Source organism: Podarcis muralis, chromosome 9, assembly GCF_964188315.1.
Source record: "Podarcis muralis chromosome 9, rPodMur119.hap1.1, whole genome shotgun sequence".
NCBI classification, from domain to species: Eukaryota; Metazoa; Chordata; class Lepidosauria; order Squamata; family Lacertidae; genus Podarcis; species Podarcis muralis.
Genome location: NC_135663.1, coordinates 44,166,405 through 44,191,023, shown reverse-complemented (window position 1 = coordinate 44,191,023; position 24,619 = coordinate 44,166,405). Strand labels below are relative to the sequence as shown.

The window sequence follows — 24,619 nt, the reverse complement described above, 5'->3', positions numbered from 1 at the left end:
CACTAGGGACAATAAAGTGCCCCTTCATGCTCTGCGGCACAAATGTCAAGCAGCTGAAGAACACTCTCACAATGCTGTTATTTGGAGATAGCAGGTAGGAACACAGCCACTGAGAAACATTGCCACCAATACCCATCCCGCAAAATCAGTTCAGAAGGATACCATGACCAATGGGACCAAAAGTGACTAAGACACTGAGCAGCAGGAGGAGAGCTGCACTCTATCTGAGCTTCTCTCTATAAAGGTCATCCATCAAGGTGACCAAGGCTGGATCTAGACACATCAAAAAAAGTGTTTCAGGAAAACACATTGTAAACTTCATAATGGGAAATCACGCTGGCTAAAGTCGGGGCTCCACAGCGCCATCTGTTGTCACAGTGTTATAACTGTACAACACTTTTTCTTTACTAATGTAGCTGAGTCCCAAGGCTGAAATGAATCCAGATTTTCAATTTTACCCAGGAATGTCTGCAGTTATTTCAAATGGGCAATAGTTGTCGCAATCCATTGGGTCCAGGGCCAACTTGTTCAAGAGGGTCTGCTCCTTGCTAAAGAGTGTATACATACAAACAAGTTTATTTTCTTCATGATTATCTTCACAATGAAGACAACGGGCAGACTAAAAATCATGGGTTGTGTCCACCACCAACACTGCTGTTCTGCTCACACAATAGACTTCTGCTTGCACAACAGAACTCCCCCCTCCACTCCTCTGCAGCCTCTGGAGCAGATCTTAGGGGTGTTAAGGGTAAGGAAGAGGAAGTTCCATTGCATGAGTGGAATGCTGCTCATACAGTGTTGAATGCAACTCTTGTGTTTCTAAATAATTAAAAATAAAACTGCACTGAAGCCAAAGCTCTAATAGGAAGGCTTAGAAATCTGTGGATTAGTGAAGCAGATAAAAACCCCTCTTCATTACGCAACTGCCCTGTCACACAGTTTTGGTGAGATGCTTACAACCTGATCTGCCCTGTGCTCTTGATCCTCACTTGCTCATTTTCTCAGGCAAAATGAAACCTTTACAGCAGGTCCTAGGATGGGTCACCACTCACACTGGGCAGGATTATTCAGTTAAAGAGTGGGTTGCCCTTGTGGGAGGGGCTACCCCCTTTCCTCTGCAGTTGCACAACTGCCCAAGCAAAAACAAAATGTTTAACAAAACTAAATGGGCCTGGCAACCACGAAAACATATAAATGAAGTAGGTATGAAGAAGAAGAGAAAAAGTGCCCACAAGAAACACATGTCTCCCCCCAGCTCATTATCTAATATTGTCCAATGCTGCAGCATCCTCTGCAGGAAAACACTTTACATTCTGCAATGCACTCGAACCACCTAGGACAAAATCGTGTGTGCATGTGCAATGTATAGTATTAGCAAAATTAAAATAAGAAGCACATTCCTGCTGCCCTACATAACTGTTTCCTAGTACTGCTCTCATCAAGATTTGAATTTAAATTGGCTGAGTTTCAATGCAGAGGGCTGAATTCTCTGTTGTCTTACACTCATGCTAACCTCCTGAAAATCACCTAGTGCAAGATATATAACACAATGTTTGGCCCCAAGAGCACATTTTTCTGTGCAATCTGATGGGATCTGCTTTTGTTTAGAATGGGATATTTACTGGAACCAATCTATTTTTACATTCTTGGGAATAATGAATTGCTATAGCATAAATCACTAAAGCAAACGGGGCGGGGGGATCTGTGGAAATCCAAAAGCACCTGATGTAAATCAGAGTTCAAGAATTGTATGATCTTTATAAATAAACATGAAGAGGTAACATCTCACACACTAAAGGAATCAGTTAAAGCAAAATCCTGAAACTATAAGAAGAGCCCATCTGCTCTGGCGTTCTGTTCACAGAGGCCAGCCATTTGCCCATGAGAAGCTCGCAAGCAAGATCTGGCATTCAGAGATATACTGCCTCCAACAGTGAAAATTGTCTCCTCAACTGTCAGCAAATTTCACGTACCAGAATAATTCATATACAGAGATTTCCTACGTGTAAAGACATTTTAAATACTAGTTGATTAAACAGGTGGCACCTCCAAGAAATAAACAGGAGTACATATGTGTGCAGTCAACATAATAGGCACTATGGCAGCTTGCTGTGCCTATAGCATGTTTTGCTATTATACACGTACTGAGAATCTTTTAAGGTGTCATTGTCCCCTTTGAAAACCTGTGAACCTCATAAACTCCACTTACAACAAATAAAAAAACCAAACATGCTGCCCAGCGTTTTTCAGAGCAGGGCTGCACCTTTAAATACTGCCTACACCAGATGGTCTTGGCATAAAAGCAGCAGGAGACAACATTTTAATGCTACTCAAACAAGCAGCTTGTGCTAGTCGCAGACCAATGGAAGCAGCCTCAGCCGGCTAATCCTCTCTGTAACCATAGCAACTTCTATTTCAGACAGTTCCACGATTTTCAAGTCATATGGGCCTGCGTGAGTCCAAGTACCTCTTTTCCAACACTACTAATGCAACCAGGTATATTTTCTCCTGTGTTAGGAAACTACATTTCAAGAGATTTTCCTATGCAGATTTATGCAGTTATCAGTTTCCATATGGCACGCCTTGTGACATGAGGCTGAACTGATATCAGCTGTTGCAAAATCATAAATCAGGGCAGGAACATTCTGCGTGGCTTAAATGGGGATTCTCAAACTTGGGAGGGCAGGGAAAGAAGAGAAGGATTCTGCAAGTGCCAGAAATTTTCCACAGGGAAAAAAGTATTTGCTCTATCTATCAGAAAGAGACAGAAAGGGTCTGTTTGCAGAGGGAAATGCAGCCAGCAACACAGTACACCATACAAAGAAATCAGGCTCCTAATGCTCAGTGACTTGGCTTCAAAAACATCCACTCTCAGGTATGAAAATCTTGCAACTAATGCCGTTAACGATAAACAAAGTATCCACAATATATACAGATGAATAGAGAGCCTGAGGAAGGTTACATGCTTATATAAGATCCCATGCCAGCTGAATAGTGATCGAGGGCTACTCCTGTGTCTATTTCCAAGAGAGAGTTTTGGTGAGATGCTTACAACCTGATCTGCCCTGAGCTCTTGATCCTCACTTGCTCATTTTCTCAGGCAAAATGAAACCTTTACAGCAGGAGTGGTGAATCTCTGGCCCTTCATACGCTGCCGGACTACAACTCCCAACCCTGACTATTGGTCATACTGGTTGCAGCAGATGGAAGTTGAGAGTCAAACTACATCTGGAGGGCTACAGAGTCCCCACTCCTGTTTTAGAGTCAAGGTGCGAGGGAACACATAAAATAGTGGCAGAATATTGCTCTCCGGCAACACATCAGAGGTACAGAAAAGCTAAAACAAAAATTAAACTTGGAAGGGTGCACATTCAGATTACAGTGGTAGCTCGGGTTAAGTACTTAATTTGTTCCAAAGGTCCGTTCTTAACCTGAAACTGTTCTTAACCTGAAGCACCACTTTAGCCAATGGGGCCTGCTGCTGCCGTGCCACTGCTGCACGATTACTGTTCTCATCCTGAAGCAAAGTTCTTAACCTGAAGCACTATTTCTGGGTTAGCGGAGTCTGTAACCTGAAGCGTATGTAACCTGAAGCATATGTAACCTGAGGTACCACTGTACTAGGAGTTATAGAAACAAAGGCTCACATCATGAGAGGATCCAGTCACAAATCTGTAATGTCATGTCTCATTTGGCCCCTAGATCCATCTGGAAATAACTCACCTTTCTTAGCTGGACAAAAGTCCCACAACATATCATAAGTATACAAGTACAACCACATTCTCCCAAATTAGCGGAGCCTCAGATTTTATTAAATCCAACTGGAATGGAGTTGTGAAAGTGAAAAGTCAATGAGTAAACACTGGACACAATCCACCAAGTTTAACTATTATTATGAAACCTTCTTTTACATCTTTTTAAGCTGCAGCCTTGAAAGCCTCAGGGAAATGAACATAATCTGCACAGCAGTCATGAGTAGCAAACACTCATTGGTTCTAAAACTTTTTCTCTCCTGCGAACCATTTGAAAATTGCCAAGGATCTTGGTGGACCACTTAATTTTTATTTTATTTTTTTGCCTGTTGTGGAAACTGTAATGTACTGTGCTATATCCTGTATGATTTTTAATGGTTTTATTGCTTCTTTTATTTCTTACATATTGTATTTTATTGTACCACAATCCCATACAATTCAAATTATAATGCAATAAAATAAAATACAATATAATAAATCAAAAAAGTAATAAAAATACAGTTAAAAATATAGTATATGTGAATACTTAATGTAACTGATGTGAGACCATAGAGTGGGAAACCCAATCTACTCAGACCTGTGCCAAAGGACAAAATCCACCACTACATCACCCCTGAGAGGCGGCCACCCAGTCTTTGTCATCTACCACCTTCCAAGGCTCTCATTTCACTGTCAAACAGTTTGAAGGAGAAAGGCTCCAGGATTCCTGAAAAAGTGTGCAAAATTTCAATAGGAAAATTTCCAGTCCTCTTCTTTCACCTTCACCTAAACACACACACACAACCCTTCATGTTGGTCTCCATCTTCTCTTACTCCCACCCCTTTTTCCTTCTAGCACTGATGCTCGCAATGTTTGAAGAGGTTCAATAATGTTTTTACAACATGCTGCTTGGGGAAATCCTAGGAAATATGAAAAGAGTATATAAAGTCTTTGAATCCAATCCTTCTGGCAAGGTCAGAAACTTCTCTAGAGAATCTCTTCAGTGTTAAAACCCATGCAACAAGATTAGCCTAAGAGCCAATTGCTTCACGAGAACAAATGATGACTTTCTGTATAGTTCTAGTGTAGCTCTGCATGGGTAGTATTTAGCACACAAGGAGGAATTTTCCAAGTAAGGTACTTATCTCTCTTTGGCACAGAGTTCCTTTAATTTAAAGTGATTCTTTTATTAGCCTCTATTAAGTTTACTATCTATTGGAGGAACAATCCAGCATATTGCAACACACCAAAACAAGATGTTACACTGTAGCATCAACATTCCTACAATTACAATAGCAAATAAATAGGCCACAGAAGTCAACTCAAATTGATGCATATAATCATGCTTACCTCTTCTGTTAACCTGTTAGTCTGTAAAATAGCAACATGGTCGTATTTGAAGCACCAATTTCTGAAGCCACTATAAACAACAAATATGTTCACTATAGCTTGTCTTCTTTAATGAAAATGTTTGCGTGAACATCTGTATACATGCTTTATCCTTGGCATTTTCACAGATCCAAGTATCTCTGTTTTCCATCAATTTAAAAAATAACTGCAAAAGATAAAACCTTTGGATGAACCCACAAGCATCTTTAAAGCATCTAATGTTAAAGCACTTTCTTAAAATGGCAGCCTTTCTTTTTCTTTGAGCCAATTATTTGCTAACATCTTTTTTGTTTTGAAAAGGCATCCCTTTAAAGGTAGAGATTCCAGTGCACTTCCAAAACATTTTACAACTTTTTGTAAATTAAACTGACATTTATTGCCAAATGCAGGAAATACGCCCATTCCCTTAAAAAAAACACCCTTCATTAAAAAGTACTCAGCGTGCACATTTTTATGGCTTCACCAGCGAGAAAGAAAAATGTTGCTGTAAGTTGAACTCAACAAGGCCCTTTGAATCGCTGGGGAGTTTAAGTGAGTAAAAGATTATTTAGATATTACAAGAGATTTGGGGGAAAGGGAGTTTGCTTAAGTGCTTTGATTGTAGCAGAAACGGTCAAAGTGCAGCCCCAAACCCCACATTGGAGAGCACAATAATAGCACATGAATATTCAAGCCCCATAGCTGTTGTAACATCCCATACAGACCTTTGGAATATATCTTCTTGAGTCATGTTTAAATTTTACTCACATGTAATTTTCAGACATTTTAAGATATCCCCAAAGGACTCGTTCTTTGTTCTCCTGCACCAGCTTACTTCCTAAGAGAGTTGCCAAGTGTTCCTTACTTTAAGTGCCTCTTTTGGCATTAAAGCTCCACAGCACATACAGATCCTTTATTTCAAATACCTTGCCTGCAGCTTCCCTTACAATGAAGATATGTTGATATGCAAATGCCCTCCATCACATATACCAGGGGGGAGGACCTTTTTCAGCTTGAGGGCCACATTCCAGTGATTGGTTCAGCTAAAGGTAGAGCAATACAAAGGCAAGTCAGGTAAGGTGCTCAGAATTATGATGGGGAAGTCAGACAGTGCCAACATGTTAGAAGTAGAATATGATGATGAAAAACTACTGGTGGACATGTTGATCAACCAATTGCAAAGCATGTGGCTTTCAGCCTACAGAATCTTTTTTGTTCCCCTTTGCTGAAGACGCTGCAAAGCATTTTACTTGCGTTCTAGTTTTGACTGAAACCGTATTTGTCCTATATTTATGCCAAATGGCAGGATTTTAGCCCTATGCTTAAGCGCTACATTTAATAGAAAGCCGACCCCTTGTGCTCTGCACCAAGTGAGATCAACTCATTTCAAACACTGAAGAATGCTAAATAAGCCAACACCTAGTAACTAGATTCTAGTTTTTAAAACACACACAAGATTCAGGCATGCTTAATTTTCACTGACGTGCAAGCCAGATAACTACAGCAGAACAAAACATTGTTGTATGCACATGGAATTTCTGTAGCTAGGTGAATAAAAATGACATACAACTGAATGCCACTATTTATAAGTACCAAGAAATATCTGAGCTGCAACAGCTGTATCAGGAATGATGCTGTTTGACTGCTGCTATGTTCCATTCCCCCACGCTTGGGCTTCGGAGACAGAGAAGGCTGTAGATTACAGCAGAATCCGTCAAAAGAAGGAGAATGTGTATACAGTCATCATCTCTATTTTCTCACCAAGAAAAGCAACTGAGCATGGAAACCATCCATGGTACAAGGGCCAGGACTGACCAAAATGTAATCAGATTCTACAACTCTAGTTAAAGTCACTGCCTGCCTCTGATTCCTAGGCAGTATGCCTACAAATTACTATTTGCTGGGAACACCAGACAAGAGCTATTGCTTTCATGGTCTGTTTTATATGGGCTTCCCAAAGGCCTCTGGTTGGCCACAGTATGAAACAGAATGCTGGACTGATCCAACAGGGCTCTTGTCGGTTACCACCAGAGGAAGTCAGAATAAAAAGTAATCGGAGATAACAATTATGAACAACATGGAAAATGTAGCGGTACCACAAACCTCCAGAGAATGGCAAATAAAAATAATTTTAAAATAAATAAATTGCTTTGAGCCTCTCATGCCTTGTGCATGACAACTTAATATAATTCAGCATATTACTTCAGAATGTGAGAATGATGCCAAGGAAAGGCCACAACGAAAATGCAATTGTTTCAGACAACATAGTCCCAAGCCACTTTATGTTGTAGGTTTTCAGAATCATAACTTAATCCAGGCATCCCAGGGAAGACTGCCAAAAGTAACAACCCTCCAGACTAAGGCAGCATTTGACTTTTGAACTACTAGGACATGGAAACTCCCTACATATCCCTACATGCATATCCCTACAATTTCTGGGTCCTCTGCCATGAGGAGCCTTACATTATCTAGGCAATGCAGTATGCTATAGATAAGTCACTCTCCTCTTTTCTTCCACATCATCTGCCTCAATTGCTGTGATTCATGTTGCTGGTGTGAAATGCAATGCTGTGAAGAATCCAGATGAGATAACTTAAGTCATCAGTCATGCTTTGATCCGATTAGCAAAAGGAAGACACAAACCATTTATTACAAAGAAGCAACATCAATACGGAGGAGTAAGACAGCTTATTACTTATTACTTTTTGTGAGGCAATGCAAACTACAGCTTATATGACCCCTTTATATCATTGGTCAAAATGAGCTGCAGCATCAAAACTACATTTAGCAAATTCCAATCAAGATACAGCCTGTGATCATGTAAGGAAGGTCTTCAGACAAGGTGTTGTGGGGCAACTTGTTCCTGAGGTCTACGTTTTTGTTTTACTTATCTCTGAGAAAGGGCACAGTAAATAGGAACTCTGTAGTCCAGTTACATTTTTCACACACAAAAAATCTATTATCCTTTGCTAGCATTCAATAAACCATCAAAGACTTTTGACCAAGCAAAAGCTGGCATTCTCCCATTTTTAACATTTAGCAGCTCTAGGAGAAGAGTCTAGGAAAAAAGCCACTCTGTATTTTTTTTAAGTGCGTAATTGGTTTTCAAGATTTGCCAAGATACTTTTAAAAGAATGACACAATAAGCCAGATCTGTTCCTGGAGAACTATTCTTGTCTCTAATGCATACTTTGTAGGGTATTTAAATAAAGGGTTTTATGTTGTTGAGGTTTTTTTTTTTTTTAGAAAGAAAAACTTTTCTTACAACTAATTCAAGACACCAGTCCATTAGGTCCATCTCGGCTGTGGTGAGCTACAGGAAGTTTTCTACAAGCTACAAAGAGTGCGAACACACTGTATATTTTAATATCTGCTGAGTAAACCTCTATTAACTAACAAGCAGTGGCGAGTTAAAAGACCACCCTGGAGTATATTAAAAGGGTGGTCAGAATTAAAGTGGGGAAGCATACTTGACCCCATGATTTTAGAAATCCATGGAGGGAAGGGAGGAGGCCTGAAGGTTAAATGAAGTTGTAAAAAAAAGATATAAAATATGGATGTTATGGAAAATGTTAAAACTATCTATCTATCTATCTATCTATCTATCTATCTATCTATCTATCTATCTATGAATGACACCAGTCCATTAGTCCTCAGGAGGACATGGTGTTTCAACAGCAATATTCTAGAGCCGTGTGACAATATGTCCAAATTTGCCAACCCTAAAGTAACTTTATGCTGGCACACAAAACACTGGTAGAAATATTTAGGGAAGAGCCATGGTTCAGTAGCAGAGCACCTGCTTTACATGCATAAAGTCCAAGGTTCAATCCCCAGCATCTCTTGGTGTAGCTGAGAGAGACTCCTGCCTGCAACCCTTGAGAGCTGCTGACAATTAGTATACTATTGACAGCTCTGAGCTAGATAGACCAATGGTCTGTATAAGGTAACTTCTTGTTTTCCTGGGATTGGGATGCTTTCTGGAAATCAGATTAGTTGCTTGTGCAATCTAATCAATACCTCAACATGTTTCTCTCCATCTGCTTTCTTCACGGCTAGTGACTGCAATCACTGAAATTTACTCTATGGCCCTATATGTATGGTCCTGCCCTTTCTTTTGCACAACCTCATCCAGGGTTCAATTTCTTGGTCACGCTATAATTCGAACCTTTTCTATCCAGCAGCCAGATCATGGGTTCCCGAGTTCTTGGGTTCCTTCACCCACAGTGGGCCACTCTTGCAGGTGGAGTGGGGGTAGGCACCCACCTGTCAACCACCTGACTTCACCATGATGTCAGGTGATTCATTTTTCCCTTGCACGAAAGGATGAGCCAAGCTGATTCAAGTGTTGCTTGAAGTCACCGCCAATCAGCTGATTCATGCCAACTTCAAGACCTGCTTTTGGTGGGGGGTTCGCTGCACAATGGAATCCCTACTAGGGAACTTTGTAGCGCAGTCAGCTGCTTGGTGGTGATAGCAAGCCTCTGTTGCCAATGAACAATTGGAGGCTCACTTTATGGCCTAAATGATCGTCTCAAAGTTCAGCTTGATATACATGAAACAAAATATACTCATATTCACAAAGTGAGGCATAGATCTATACAACATAAGTTTTAGCAGGCAGGCTAAGCCTCTTCCTTTTCCAGACCTCCTCCAAGAATCAGCATAGGTCACAATATTTAACAAGCAGCATTCTTATTCAGTGTCATTCAATAAATCAAACAGAAGAGCAACAAGAAGAGTTTGGATTTGATATCCCGCCTTTCACTCCCCTTCAGGAGTCTCAAAGCGGCTAACATTCTCCTTTCCCTTCCTCCCCCACAACAAACACTCTGTGAGGTGAGTGGGGCTGAGAGACTTCAAAGAAGTGTGACTGGCCCAAGGTCACCCGGCAGCTGCATGTGGAGGAGCAGAGACGCGAACCCGGTTCCCCAGATTATGAGACTACCGCTCTTAACCACTACACCACACTGGCTCTCAACAACTGTATTAATTTGTGCTTTCTAAGTTTTGCAAGATGATTAAGAACAACATAAACCCATACTGTGTATATATATATATATATATATATATATATATATATATATATAGCTTGTTTATGAAATCTAAGCTCCCTGAGGTATGCACTCAGACAGAAGACATGTGCATTATATATGACTGCAACAGCTGACCAGATTTGTTAACTTATCAGTCTAACAAAATTACCGGCCTTCCAGAGAGTACTTAACCTATTGGCCACGTTTTCATCAAACAGTGAAAGCACTATGATACCATTTAAATAGTCTCTGGTTCCCCCAAAGAATTACGGGAGCTTTAGTTTGGTAAGTGTGCTGAGGGCTGGTGGAAGACCCCTGTTCCCCTTCCAGAAATGCAATTCCCAGAGTGGTATAATGACCAATCCCACTTCACAGGAAACTGTAAGGGAATAGATGGTTTCCTAACAATTCTCAGCACCCTTAGCAAACACTCAGAATCCTTTGGGGGAAGCCATGAATATTTAAAGTAGTATCACAATGCTTTAAATGTATGTTCTAAGTGTGCCTATTGTTATTCTAGAAACAAGGTGGGATGTAAGGTAAAGGACCCCTGACCATTAGGTCCAGTTGTGACCGACTCTGGGGTTGCGGTGCTCATCTCGCTTTATTGGCCAAGGGAGCCGGCGTACAGCTTCCGGGTCATGTGGCCAGCATGACTAAGCCGCTTCTGGCAAACCAGAGCAGCACACGGAAACGCCGTTTACCTTCCCGCCGGAGTAGTACCTATTTATCTACTTGCACTTTGACATGCTTTTGAACTGCTAGGTTGGCAGGAGCAGGGACCGAGCAACGGGAGCGCACCCCGTCACGGGGATTCAAACCGCCGACCTTCTGATCGTCAAGTCCTAGGCTCTGTGGTTTATCCCACAGCGCCACCTGTGTCCCAGGTGGGATGTAACTACTTTTTAAAACCACTTTTAAAAATGCAACTAGAATAAGTTTTGTGGAAACTGACCTTCTAATCTGACTTCAGCATCTCTTGAAATAGCTGAGCCGGGTGCAAGAATCTAAAGACATCCATACAGTGGTACCTCGGGTTACGAACTTAATTCGTTATGGAAGTCCGTTCTTAACCTGAAACTGTTCTTAACCTGAGGTGCGCTTTCGCTAATGGGGTCTCCTGCTGCCGCCACGCTGCCAGAGCACGATTTCTGTTCTCATCCTGAAGCAAAGTTCTTAACCCAAGGTACTATTTCTGGGTTAGCGGAGTCTGTAACCTGAAGCGTCGGTAACCCGAGGTACCACTGTAGTTGCATCTACAAGCTATCTTCTCTGGTAAGTGACAGTCCCAAGTTCAAATCTGACCTTCAAAGTGGCAATCTCCCCTCAGGTTCAAATGCCATTTCCATGGTTTTTGATGGAGACCTAGGCTGACCCAATTCTTGTGCTGGCAGAAATCTTTTGAAACTGCCATGGTTTGAGCTAGCAAAGGGATTGCTAGGCTCTTAACATGCAACATAATTCTCAGCCACTTCCTAAGCTTCAAAATATGGTGCGATGCCCCTAAAGTGCAAAATCATGTAGAACAAGTAACCTGGAAATGTTGAGTACAACGAGGAACCCACAACAACACAGGTTTTTAACATGATTGTATGATGGTTAATTGACAAGCTGAAACACTTTAATGCACAGAAATTATTTCAATGCAGCTAAGTCTTCTGCATAAACTGCATTCAGCCTGTAATGAAGTACTGCCTTGTTATGATACCTTTTTCACTTTTTTGGGGGGGGGCTCCAACTTTCATGGATCCAACCCCTATAGAACTCCTCAGGGACAAGACCCACAAGTTCATATAATTTCAGTAGGGATGGGAATAACAGAAATATGAGTCACAGACCACTGCCTTTTCTGTTTTGTATAACATCTAGACTAGATACCAGTGACACTTTGGAATGTATATTTGAAATACTAACAAAAATTCAAAGGGGGGGGGGATAAAATGGGCAGGGAAGGGTCCTAAATGGAGGCTGTTTAGTGGAGTGTGGATAAGTTATTGCTGCTGTTGCTGAGCTTTGATTTTATTGTTTTGCTGTATGTTTCTAAACAGCTTTATAAGCCTGGATTTGTATTTTTAAACATGTTATAAGCTGTTTTGTGGAATATTTCCCTTTAAATATGTGTGTGCACATACACACATACTTGAAACAGCCCCCCCCCTTCATCCTTACATGGTGTGCATGTTTCACAAACATATGGTCCCAAGCAGGTTTTCTTCCTGATCTTTTCCTTCCCTTCAATGTCTTCCTTAGCTCTTGACACTTGCAGTATTCATCACTCCTACACTGTTCTCCCAATAGATTCGGGAGTTCTCACAATCAAGCCTCTATTCACAAAACCCAAGGTTAATTCACTGATCTCTTGGTATAAAGACACTGAGTTTCTAATAAAAATAAAGCTTTGGCAAATTAAAAAGTCAAATCATTCTGTTGCTCAGCTTAGAAGGGGTACAGCTTTGGGAATTTTCAAAGGCACTCACAACCAAACAAAGATTAAGCCCTGCTAGCAGCTAAGAACTATTTTGGCTTGACAGAACATGTGGCTGAATCTTAAGGTGAGCCAAGGTTTTCCTAGGAAGAACCAAAAGAAAACTTTTGAAGACTTGGGTTTTCCAGGCAATGAAGGACAATTGGTACATTCTGTAGCTTTACCACAAAAAAGCAGCAGAGAAGCTTCTGAGTCTTGCTCTAATTTATGCAGACTAGTGCCATAGTATTAGTTCTTTGAGAAGTGTCCATCAGTACCATTGATGATACCATGGAGGCTGTATAATCCATTTTATTTTGTTTTTTATTCCTATTTCCTGATATATTGCAAGCCTAAATCTTAGTTTATAGTTAAAAGCACTTGTTTAATAATTTTAGAAAGTGCTGAACCTCTTTTTATCTTTTAGATTATGGGACATGTTTGGTTGCTTTAACAGGAATGCTAAATATAAAACATTCTGTTGTGCTTCTTCTTTTTTAATGCCAGACCCATCACAACCAAGATTTTTCAGCCTCCATATGTCCATGTACTTCAGTACAATACAATTACAGTATGTCAGCAGGCAACTTGCTGACGACAAAGACAGCAGGAGCACTGCTTCAACAAGAATGATATTCCAACTCCCATCCCAGACTTACTACATAATAAGTTTCACACATTAACATATGCATTAACAGTGCAATCCCGTACATGTCTACTCAAAAATAAGCCCCATGGAGTTCGATAGGATTTATTTCCAAATAAATAGATACAAGACTGCAGCCTAACACAATTTTCACCATTCACAAATATTGTTAACATGACCCAGCATTTCCATCTATGGACATCATAAAAACTGTCCTCTCCTAAAAGCGACACAGTAGCCAATGGGCAGCTTCCCTTTGAAATGCTAGTCTGAGGGATAATAGGATCTGAAGTCAAGAAGACGAACCCTGCCTTGTCATATGTCATGCTCCATACAGACTCTAAGCACTGGCTCTCACAGAACTGCTGTCATGAAAAATCATAAAAGGAGCAGAACAATTAACCTCAAGCTTCCCATCCCCAAGAGCTCAGCAAGCTTTTCAAAAGAAAGCTGCAAACCAGGACATTGTGTGTGGCCAACAAATAAGGTCATCTATAAACTCTGAAGTCCCCTTGAAGTGAATAGAACCTAATCCAGAACCTTGGCATAATTCAAGGGTACAAGCAAGGAAGAAGTCCACACTGGTTTCCCAGTGTCCTGGGGCTTTTAAAACAGAGCAAGTTATCCATTATTATACAATGATTTCCTAATTAACTCGATTTATTCTTATACAGCTGGTGCTCATCAGTCAATGTATAATCCTGAGTGTCATTCTATCATTTGCTCTATCTTGCAGTAAGAGAGATATTCTAGAATTCATCATCACTGTTGCCTGGTGTATGCATCTATCATCAGAATCTTTTGATGCTGTCAAAGGTCTAGATATTCGTTTGGCAGGTCTGACTTATGAAAATTGTATGTTCATTATTTACTGATTAAATAATTATATCCCACCTGTTATGCTGGCACCTCAAAGCAAATAAGAAAATACAATGCAGAATATGTAATGCCGCTGAAAACATTAAATACAATAAATAACAATCAAGTGGTCAGAAAGTCCACATTCTACCGTGGCAGACAGTAATAGACAGCAAAGGCTATGGCAAATGGAAATGTTTTCATTCATATGGTATCTCATCATTATACTTCTATTGCTATATTGCCTGTTGCCCCATGTGTTGATTCATGCAGCTTTGATATTTGCAGCGATCTCTGTTTTCAACAACTATTAGGATGCTGACCTGCTCTGATTTTGATTTTTGATTTTTTTTACTGCTGCTGCTAGTGAGAGCTCCTGGGCCATTCCATCTGCTTGCCCACTCTGTTCCTAGATGCCAACCAGCCAGCACTTCATTCCTGATTCTAGGAGGAGGATAGTAAAAACATGGCTATCTGGCTTGCTGCCACACTACAGTGCAAACGTTTTGGAGTTTGCATGAGGGCACCAACCTCTTTAAGTTTGTGCTGTGGAATGTATTATCCACGTAGGAGAAAGAAGTGATGTAATATTGGGTAGGAGGACTGGCCCACCCATGAGGCAAAGTGAAGTGACTGCCTCAGGTGGCAGGGCCCATAGGGGTAGCAGATTTGGATGTACAGTAGATCTTAACTCCCCACTTCTTCCTTCGTGGGGACGGAGGTGCCATTTTGTGGTTTGCCCCAGGCACCAAAATGTCTTGAGCCAGCCTTGTTGGGAAGTTTTTGCTGTCCAAAGTGAGAATCTGAGTTATAATGCTTTTGTTCGTTTCAAAGTTGTTCAGTACCACTCAGTGTGAGACACTGAACCGGTATAGAATACAACCCTATGAGGGTGGGAGTCTAGATGGGAGTAGTTTTGTTGCTAGTTATATGACACTACATTGCCTTAGAATGAATGAGCTGGTTGTAAATTATGCTTAATTCTGCCATGTATTTTTGTAGACCAAACGTTCACTTTTTAATAACTTTTTGACTGGGGATTAATTATCTGTATGCTTGGTTGGAATGCACAAATGTGAGGCTTTGATTTGGAAGACTGCGAAGGATGCATTTGGGAGGCATCACCGTGGATGGGTGCAGCTCCTTATCTCAGTTATTTTGTTTAGCTACTAGTGGTGCTGTTTTGGAGAGTTTATTGTGTTTTTGTATTTGATTTTATCTGTAATGTTCTGATGTTTAAAAGAATATCATACTTTCCTGTTAATTATGCTGATTTAAAAAACGTGTGTTTTATACTTGATCTTCATCCGTAATGTTTTCTTAGGTTGTAAACCACTTTGATATTTGTTTTTGTGTTTTAATGAAAAGTGTATAGAAATTGTTTAATTAAATGAAAGTGTTTAAATAATAAAGAACTGAGCTAGTAAACAAAAGCATGTAGTGCCACATCGGGCTGCAGGCAGGTTTCCCTCCTGTCTCAAGGCACCCACAGGCTACTGGAAGATGGGAGAGAGAGGTTACTATTTCAGTGCGTATGGTTGTCGCTAAAAAAGTAAATATCTTGAAGTGGCAGGAGGATGTCACAATTCTGTCACTCTGTTTCACTTTGTGAATTGTTTTGACAGAAAAACAGGCAACAAATCACTAAGCAAATAAATAACTTTTTGTGTGAACCTATTTCCTTACCAGCCAGACTGTACGGTAAATATTGTTGGCCACTGTGTGCCACCATGGAACCTGGCAGCACCAGCATGGGTATTATTTGACCGATTCATGCATTCAGAGAAATTTTAGCTACTACTGTTACTGCATCAAGCAGCTGCTGTGGAGAAGCATTTCTCTGAATAAGAGAAACTGTGTTACTCTTTTAACATTTTGTGTGTGTGTGTGTGCGTGCATGCACAAGCATGTGTGAAGAGAGAGACAGAAAAAGATGGAGCTAGTCTCCACCAAGTCATGATACATATACGGCTTTCTTTCCATTAATGGCTACTGGCTCTTTAAAGATTGAAGACAGAGGCCTACCTATGCAACCTGACATGTGGCTGGTACCTTGATCTATAACAGGGATGGGAAACCTGTGGCTCTCTAGGTGTAGTTAAGACTCCAATTCCCATCAATCCCAACTAGCATGGCCAGTGGTGTAAGATTATGGGAGGGCCAGCTTCAATGGCATCTGGAGATTCAAGTCTATAAGAAACCATCCCACCAAATGGCTCTCTACCTGCTTCTCTTCCCCCTTCAATAAGGCTGGCACAGATGAATCCTTTTCCCAACTAATTCCCTTAAACCAGGAAGATTTCAGCTGCCCATCCAAAGCCATTCCATGGTGAAATGCGTCGCACGTGGCCTCTGCCATCACACAAGCAGCTCAGCCAGTCCACTAAGCCGAGTCAAAATCATGGCTGCGAAGGTGTAGGCAGAGATCCTCAAAGCCTGGTTACCAGGAAAGATTATCATTATCACCATAGCATCCGTTGCATGCGTTTCCAGGTCTGCGTACGCACGTAACCGTACTGGGAACACAGCACATTGTACCATACTGGGAACACAGCACATTGTACCATACTGGGAACACAGCACATTGTACCCTCTCTGCCATAAAAGGGGGTCACCATGGCCAGGAATTCAAAGGTCTCCTAACTCTCCTTCCTGCATGAGCTCATGATCCCCGAAATAGACCCACCGCCATCAAGGGGGTCGCGGTGACCTCAGTGCTGAGAAACAAGGCAGGGATTTGCAAGGGAGAGAGGTTGTTTATTCCACCTGAGAAAGAAAGGAAAAAAACGGGGGCGGTGGGGTGGAGGAAAGAGGAGACACCCAGGACACCCCCAACCCAGCACTACCTGGGGGGGGGGCTGCGTCAGGGACTTCCCTTACCAGGCTCGTGCTCGCCCGGGTTGTCGGAGAGCTCGATGACCAGCAGCTCCCGGCCCTCGGAGCTGCGGCCCACGGTGTAGATCCTGCTGATGGACGAGCACTGCAGCCACACCGAGACCATCGCCTCGCGCATCTCCGGGTAGCGGTGGTACTCGAAGGAGATGCCGTCCTCCTGGCTGAGGCGCCGACGCCGGTTCGCCGAGCCGCCGCCCGCCGCCGCTTCGGGCTGCTCCGCCTGGGAGCCCTGCTGCCTCAAGGCGAAGGCGCCCAGCGCGCCGCAGAGCGCCGCCAGCAGCAGCGCCCAGAGCCCACCTCGCCGAGCCATGCCTGACGGAGAAGGAGGACGGGCGAGCGCGCGCGGCTGGCAATGCGGGCTTCTGCTGCTTCTGCTTCTGCTTCTTCGCTCAGCTGCTGCCTTGACGTGCTGCGTCGACGCGGGCTGCGCTCCCTCTGCGCTCGCCTCCACCTCCCGCAGGCAGAGAAACCTGCTCCGTCCAGGAAGAGCGCTCGCGCCGCAGACTGCACTACTCGCGCCGCAGCCGCCGGGGGGAGACGCAAGGATGTACCACTGCCGCGCGCGGGGGATGCGAAGGTGTGACGTGCCGCCACGCGCGCGCGCGCCACCCCGTCCACCTGGCAGCGCCCTGGGGGCGCCCGGGCCGCCTCGCGCACAGGCGCCGCGATTGGCCAGGGCCAAGCGCCCTGCAGGTTTGGCGCCAGAATCTTGCTCGCGCGCGTCAAGAGGTGCGGGAGGTGTGCCTCTCAGGACACTCTGCACATGCCCCAAACCTCTCCATAGGATGAAGTGCATGTATGCCTGCCTGCCAAAACGTGTGCCACCCTAGGAGCCAACTCTTAGAGGCCGAGGTCACTTTGCCGCCTCCACCCCCTACAATCAAATATTTGAGGGGACCTGCCAGTGCTGGATTTACGTATAAGCTAAACAAGCTGTGGGACGCGGGTGGCGCTGAGGTGGCTAAAGCAAAGCATTTAATGCCACACAATGTGCAATAAGGGACCCTCGTGTATCAGAACACAGGCCACAGAAAGTATGAAAAATACTCTAAAAAACATATTAAAGAGGAACAAAGAGGTCCTTTGCATATTGTTCATTGCCTCTTTTTTATTTGTTTACTTGCGGACATTAAAAGTATATTCTTTTCTATTTGTGGGTCTTTCCAGTGCTTGTGTTATGAAATGGAGACCACAATCCCCTCATGCTTGCTTTGCCTTTCTTTCAGAGGCAGTAATACTTCTGAAAACCAGTTTCTGGAAACCTCAGGAGGGGAGAGCAATCTTGTGCTTGCTTCCTGCTTGCGGGTTTCCCACAGACATCTGGTTGGCCAGCGTGAGAACAGGATGATGGACAGGGCTAGATTTAGGCTTGATAAGGCCCTAAGCTACTGAAGGTAATGGGGCCCTTTATATGTCCAGCTGTCCTTTGACAACAACAAATTGTCACTCTTTTTTGTGTTGAATATATGCTATATGTTAATTTGTGGACCTAATAGGTATCTAATGCCATTTGCACATAACAAAATATGTATTTTATCAAAGTAATTGATATAGAAATGAGTAAACCAGTGATATTTTAGGGAGCAGGCTAGTAGGTGGAGTCCATTACTTACATCATAGGAGCCTACACAACACAAAACACTGTTGCTGTATGTAGGTTTTATTTTATTTGTTTTTTATCTTATATTTTGGAAATGTACATCCAGGGTTTTTTTTCCTTTACATTTTTTGGGGGGCTCCAAGAGAATGGAGCCCTAAACTATAGCACTGATGATGGACTAGTTGTTCATCATGACAACCTTCAGACTTCTCAAATGTCAGAGCCTGACTTACACAGGGCTATTTGCGGCGTGCAAGGCATAACCAAGCTGTTAGAAACCACACACTCCAGTCTACAAGCAGGAAGTATTGCTTGTGTTGTAGTTAGAAGTGTTTTTTTTTTTAAGGAGATGTAGCTAAATGCCTGCTTTCAGCCACATGGTACTGGTTTTCCATGACCACTAGTATTTATTCCAACATGCAGTAGCGTTTAGTGGTTTAATATATCTGGACTGTAACGAGGCAGAGGATCACACACCCATCCTGATTTCAGATTGGAACTAATGATTTTCATGTTTTACAGACTCAGCTTTTACTGGCATCCATGACTCAGATGGAATGAAGCCATCACTTATGCGAAGTGGTGCCACTACTCATTTCACAAACAGCAGGATTCTACAGGGCAGGTAGGAGATGCGCAGCCCCGCGGCATTCACAGCCTCCACAACAGTTCAGCTACTTGAAGGAGTTGCCAGACTTCTACCTGCCACAAGAGCAAATCATCTTCTGGAACATGAGGTACACCAGACCTTCTTGAACCTTTAGATTTAAGCTCCCTAAAACATACTTTCCTGCTAGTACCTCTGCTGTAGAGAGAAACTGCTCATTGTAATTTGGTTTAACCATAAGTTGTAATTTTCCAAGTTTAAATTTTGACATTGACACATGTCTGTGTTTTATTTTCCTGTTGTCATTCCAAACATTATTTTTCTCTTGTTTTTCCTGTGTGTGTGTGTTTTTAAAGATTATGATCATTAAATCAGAAGTGGCCAACCTGCCTACTGTTATCATACAGCCCTCAGCATCGGATTCTTCTGTGCCTTCTTTCCATTCTCTGTGGCAGACCCCTGTTCATTGTCACGACTCCCTCCTCCCCTGAATTCTCCAGCCATTGTGGCCTGCTGAGATGGAGGGTGTGGCTGCTTTTTCCTTCTGGGCAAAGGATTAAGAAGACTGCCTAAGGCCATGGCAGGGGAGGGGCAGAATTCTTTTCACCAGAACCTTGCTCATTGTTCATTCACTATCTTTTATTGTTACTATGTGGGAGGTAATTCATCTGAAGAGTCATACCTTATTATGCTGCAAGGCAACAAAACATTGCTGTGGGGTGTGTTCTTGTTCACTGTTCTTGTCAGACAACCATACCCTCTTCCTCAAAAGTCCACTCCATTCCAGTCTTCTCACTTTCCCAGGCAGTCAACAGTGCATGGCCTCTTAGCATGCTCTGTCCTCATCTACTGTAGCTGTTTTGCCAGTTCCAATATATTTTGCCGCCTGAGGCAAAAAACATGATGGCACTCTATCCAACCCACTTCCACCTAAAGGAAATTGGATTGGCAGCTGAATCTAACTTTTGCACTTACAGGGTAGTGCCCTTTAGTGCTCACTTAGCGGGTGCTTGACAGGCTTGTAGCCCCCCCATAGCTCTGATTTCCAACAGAGTGGAATGTCCAGGGGGCCAGAAGGAATGGCTGGTGGGCTACCACTGTCACTTGAGCCAATTGCCTCACTCTGCCCAATGGTGGGGTGAATGCTATCAACAGCTTAAATGCATCTCTATACCTTTTTAAAAATGCATGCAAAATTTGTTTCCTTTGTCTTTTAAGCACCCAGGAACATCGTCAGTTTGAAGTTTGCACTAGAACCTCATTTCCCTGGCTGTACATAGTTTGCGGGAAACAGGGATGTATATAGGAGCTAGGCATATTAATGGTGACCTTTGCATGGGGCGGGACACGGGTGGCGCTGTTGGTTAAACCACAGGGCCTAGGACTTGCCGATCAGAAGGTCAGCGGTTCGAATCCCCACGACAGGGTGAGCTCCCGTTGCTCAGTCCCTGCTCCTGCCAACTTAGCAGTTCGAAAGCACATCAAAGTGCAAGTAGATAAATAGGTACCGCTCTGGCGGGAAGGTAAACGGCATTTCCGTGCGCTGCTCTGGTTCGCCAGAAGCGGCTTAGTCATGCTGGCCACATGACCCAGAAGCTGTATGCCGGCTCCCTTGGCCAATAAAGCGAGATGAGCGCCGCAACCCCAGAGTCGGTCACAACTGGACCTAATGGTCAGGGGTCCCTTTATCTTTACCTTTTTGCATGGGGCTGCTGCAGGACCTGAAGGAGAGCAGCTGCAAGGGAGGCCAGGCCAGTGAGCACATCAGCTCCCAGTTGGCAGTAGTGGACTCTGTCAGTCTTCATTTTATATAATGTTCTCGTTTTAGTATTTTAATTGTAAACTACTTTGGGTGCCTTGGCAGAAAGGAGGTATCTAAATTCAGTGAATCAGTGGTGATGTGAGGTTATCTGAAGGTGGTTAAGAGCAATAGTGGCTTGGAGCAGAGAGCATGGCGGGAACATCTTGGATCTCCACAAACTTTCACCTGCTTTTCTTTGCATTTTTTTTGTGGCTAATTTCCCGTTGTGCAAGGGCTCAATGAATGACAAATATAGCATTGGTGTGGACTAATTTTTTAAAACTTGTAAACACTGCTTTTTGGTTTGAAATAAACATATAAAGCAGATCAACAAAAGGCGGTGTTTTTAACATTGTGTTTTAATTGTTGTAACCCACCCTGGGATCTTAGGGTAAAGGGTGATTAATTAATAGTTAATTGTGCAAAACAATCAAATGCAATAAAAATAACTGAAACAGCAGAAAGATAAATGAACAGTGCACATTTATTCGAAAGTAATTCCCACAGTGTTTAATGTGGCTCAGATAAAGTGTGTGCAGGGGGTATAGTAAATATTCAGCAGAATCAGTCAAACATATAACAAACACTCCCCCCCCCCCCGCAACGGCCGAAGGTTCATGAAAGAAACACATACAATTACAGAGCATCCACGCCCCCAAAAATATTCGTCATGCACCCCAGAGCCTAAGAAGGGAGAGGGGTTGGGGAATCACTAGAATAGCATATTGTGTGCCAGAATATACAAGCTAATCATATTCCCATGGCATCCTATGCAACAACAATGCGGTTTCTATAAAAACACACACGCACACTGAACTGAAAAGGAAAGGAATGGAACTGAATTCCTAGTTATCTGAGCCAAACTCTCCTAGGATCTCTTTGGCATGTGTGTGAGCACATTTCTCTTTTTGGAGAGAAGGCGGGAGACGGAGTCTTTATTGATTTCTTTTTAGCTCTTACTGGCCCACCCAAGTACATTCAGGCTGGAAACCTGTCGCCAAAGAACCGGCTTATTAGTTCAAATTCACGTGTGACTTGAAGCCCCAGCAGTACCACAGGTCAATAATAATATAATGAATTAATAATACGTGCTTTTTTCTAGAAAAATAGGCGCCGGGACTCACCATGAAGTTACAGTAAGTGCCACACTCCCCCCCTTTTTTTAAAATAATATTTATTACTTTTCCAACCATTTAAACACTACAAAAAGAAAAAGAACAATACAATACAATACAAAAACACCACATAACACTAACACATTAAACTAACAAAACAGAACAAAAACAAACAAAAACAGTTTAAAACACCTCAAACATTTTCAATATCTTATCTTTCATTCACTTATTTCAACGACCTCCTCACACCTCCCTTTTTGTATTCCACTTCTGTTAATTGTTTCAGCAATTCCTTTCCATCTTCCTGTTTTCTATCCTATAATTATCTTAACACATTCTAGCCTTATTTTTTCCTTTAATATTCTATTAATCTATTTATACTTAATTCCTTATAACATTTCTAGTAAAGCCATATAACTTCATTCCAACATTCTTCTAACATTCATTAATTTTACAATATTTCTATAAATAGTCTTTAAACTTTTTACAGTCTTCTTCCACCGACTCTTCTCCCTGGTCTCGGATTCTGCCAGTCATTTCCGCCAATTCCATCAACTTCATCTGCCATTATCCAACACTTCAGTATTTTCAACTTCAGCCCCCAAAGAGGTGGGGGAATGGATCAGGCAGTCAGAGCTGGGTGACCCAGGGAAGTGCCTGAGCAGGATGGAGGAAGGTCAAGGCCTCAAGAAAGGTCAGAGCTGGTGGAGCTGGCTTGTGATTAAAAAAGTCAGGAGCTGGATCCTGGAGAAGGTACAAGCAGGCTGTCAGAGAGATGTCCCACCTTGTGACGTCAGACGCCTCTAGTCAGGCGTCTCCTAAAAGGCTGCTGTCATCACTCTCAGCCCCTCCTGACAGGAAGGAGCCTCCCTCCAGCAGAGGCACCTGAGAGGAAGTTGGAGACGTGAGCCAGCACCTCTGTCCTCAAGGACATGGAGATGCCAGCATTGACATAAATGAACCTCACAGACCCAGCCCACTGTATAGCAGTGCCCATTTGCTTGCCCAGAGCAGAAATGCCTGTTATTCACCACACTGAGATTTGTGCCTGCACCACTCTTCAAAAGGAAGAGTTAATGGCTGGGAAGCTTCTTGGATCAATGTCTCTGCTTGCACTTAACCTTGCAACTCACCCTCAGGGCATTTAATCTTTGCCTTGCCTATGTACCACTTACATTTGTGCATTGGGCAGAAAGATAAGCAAGAACATTTGTGCCGTAAAAAGTTACAGGATTTCAGCAGAAAGTTATGGGCTTTGCACTGATTGGAAATGAAACGGTGTGACTGCTTCCAAAACGTTTGCAAGCACAAACATGACTGAAAACAGATTTGTGTGTGAGTGGCCAGAGCACATTGCGAGCACAAATCATCAAATAATTTGTTTTGAAGGGAAGTAGTTCTCTCTGCAGTAGAAGAATTAGGCACTTTGTGTGTATGTGAAAGATGTCACTAAGGTGCTTGATTGATTGAACAATACTGCAGAGGGGGAAATACTGAAAATCTGGAGAGAGAAAAACTAGAACATACATAATGATGCCAAAAAGTATTATGCACCATCTTCTGGTCAGAGTGAAGTATAACAGACCAAGGAAATCCCCAAACCAAGCACAGAGAAGAAAAAACACAGAACATGCAAATGTGAATTTGTTCTTTGTTCAAATACACATCTAGTATTAAGACTTGTTTGAAAACTGAGACAAATAAGACAGGGTAGATACAGTAAACATATTAGTTTAGTAAACACAAATGTTCACGAGAAAGACTGCATAGGTTTAAAGGAATTTGGGCAATAAACTAAGTGTTAGGAGTCACTTCCAAACCTGGAGGTTGTACGGTAAGGCAAATTGATTTTGATTACAAATAATGAATATAATGGAGAACAATAACTGGAAACAAATCTATTACTTTTATTAATACAAAAAAGTAGAAGAGCAGCGGAGAATATAGGATTGTTTCTGAAATACTGTCATGCAAACTTTTTCTTCCCCGAAGAATAAAATTCTAGAAACAGCAGAGTGGAAAGCAAAGATGTTTGAATAAATGCCTGTGTAGTTTTTTAACACTCTCCTGCATACAAACCTGAGATGTGGTCAAACAAGAGCTGCATTCGCTCATTGACCACCTTCAAGCAATAACATGCTCATGGGTGGGCGGAGAAACGGGTGTCTTACCTCTGTACAGCAGGATACCACCCGCACCAAAGTCAGAAGCTTATACCCTCCCACTCCAGCCTCCATTCAGACAAGCAAACAACATTATGACAGTTCAAGAACACAATCCAGGCAGACAAAGGCCCTTCAAGAGGGTACAGAGCAGGGTCTGTGAAGGGTATTGGCCAGGGGAGTGGAGAGGGCCAAGAGGGCCAAATAAAGAGGTCTGCAGAGGCACATTTGATCCCCAGGACTAAGGTTTCTCATCCCTGATGTATATTCTCAGACACTAGTTATGGTCAACACCCTCGTTTTCTGAATGTTATAAAGGAACAGGAAAACATAGC

At 42.6% G+C, this 24,619-nt stretch overlaps 1 protein-coding gene across 1 annotated transcript in view; it reads right to left on the bottom strand.

Moving 5' to 3' along the window:
• CPE (carboxypeptidase E) overlaps positions 1 to 17,521 on the bottom strand; it is a 69,489-nt gene extending 51,968 nt beyond the window's left edge. The window contains exon 1 of the mRNA XM_028744324.2: positions 16,985 to 17,521. Coding sequence (XP_028600157.2) covers positions 16,985 to 17,309 — 325 coding nt within the window. The 5' untranslated portion in view covers positions 17,310 to 17,521. The remainder of the gene's footprint in view (positions 1 to 16,984) is intronic.
• Between the last annotated feature and the right edge of the window lie 7,098 nt (positions 17,522 to 24,619).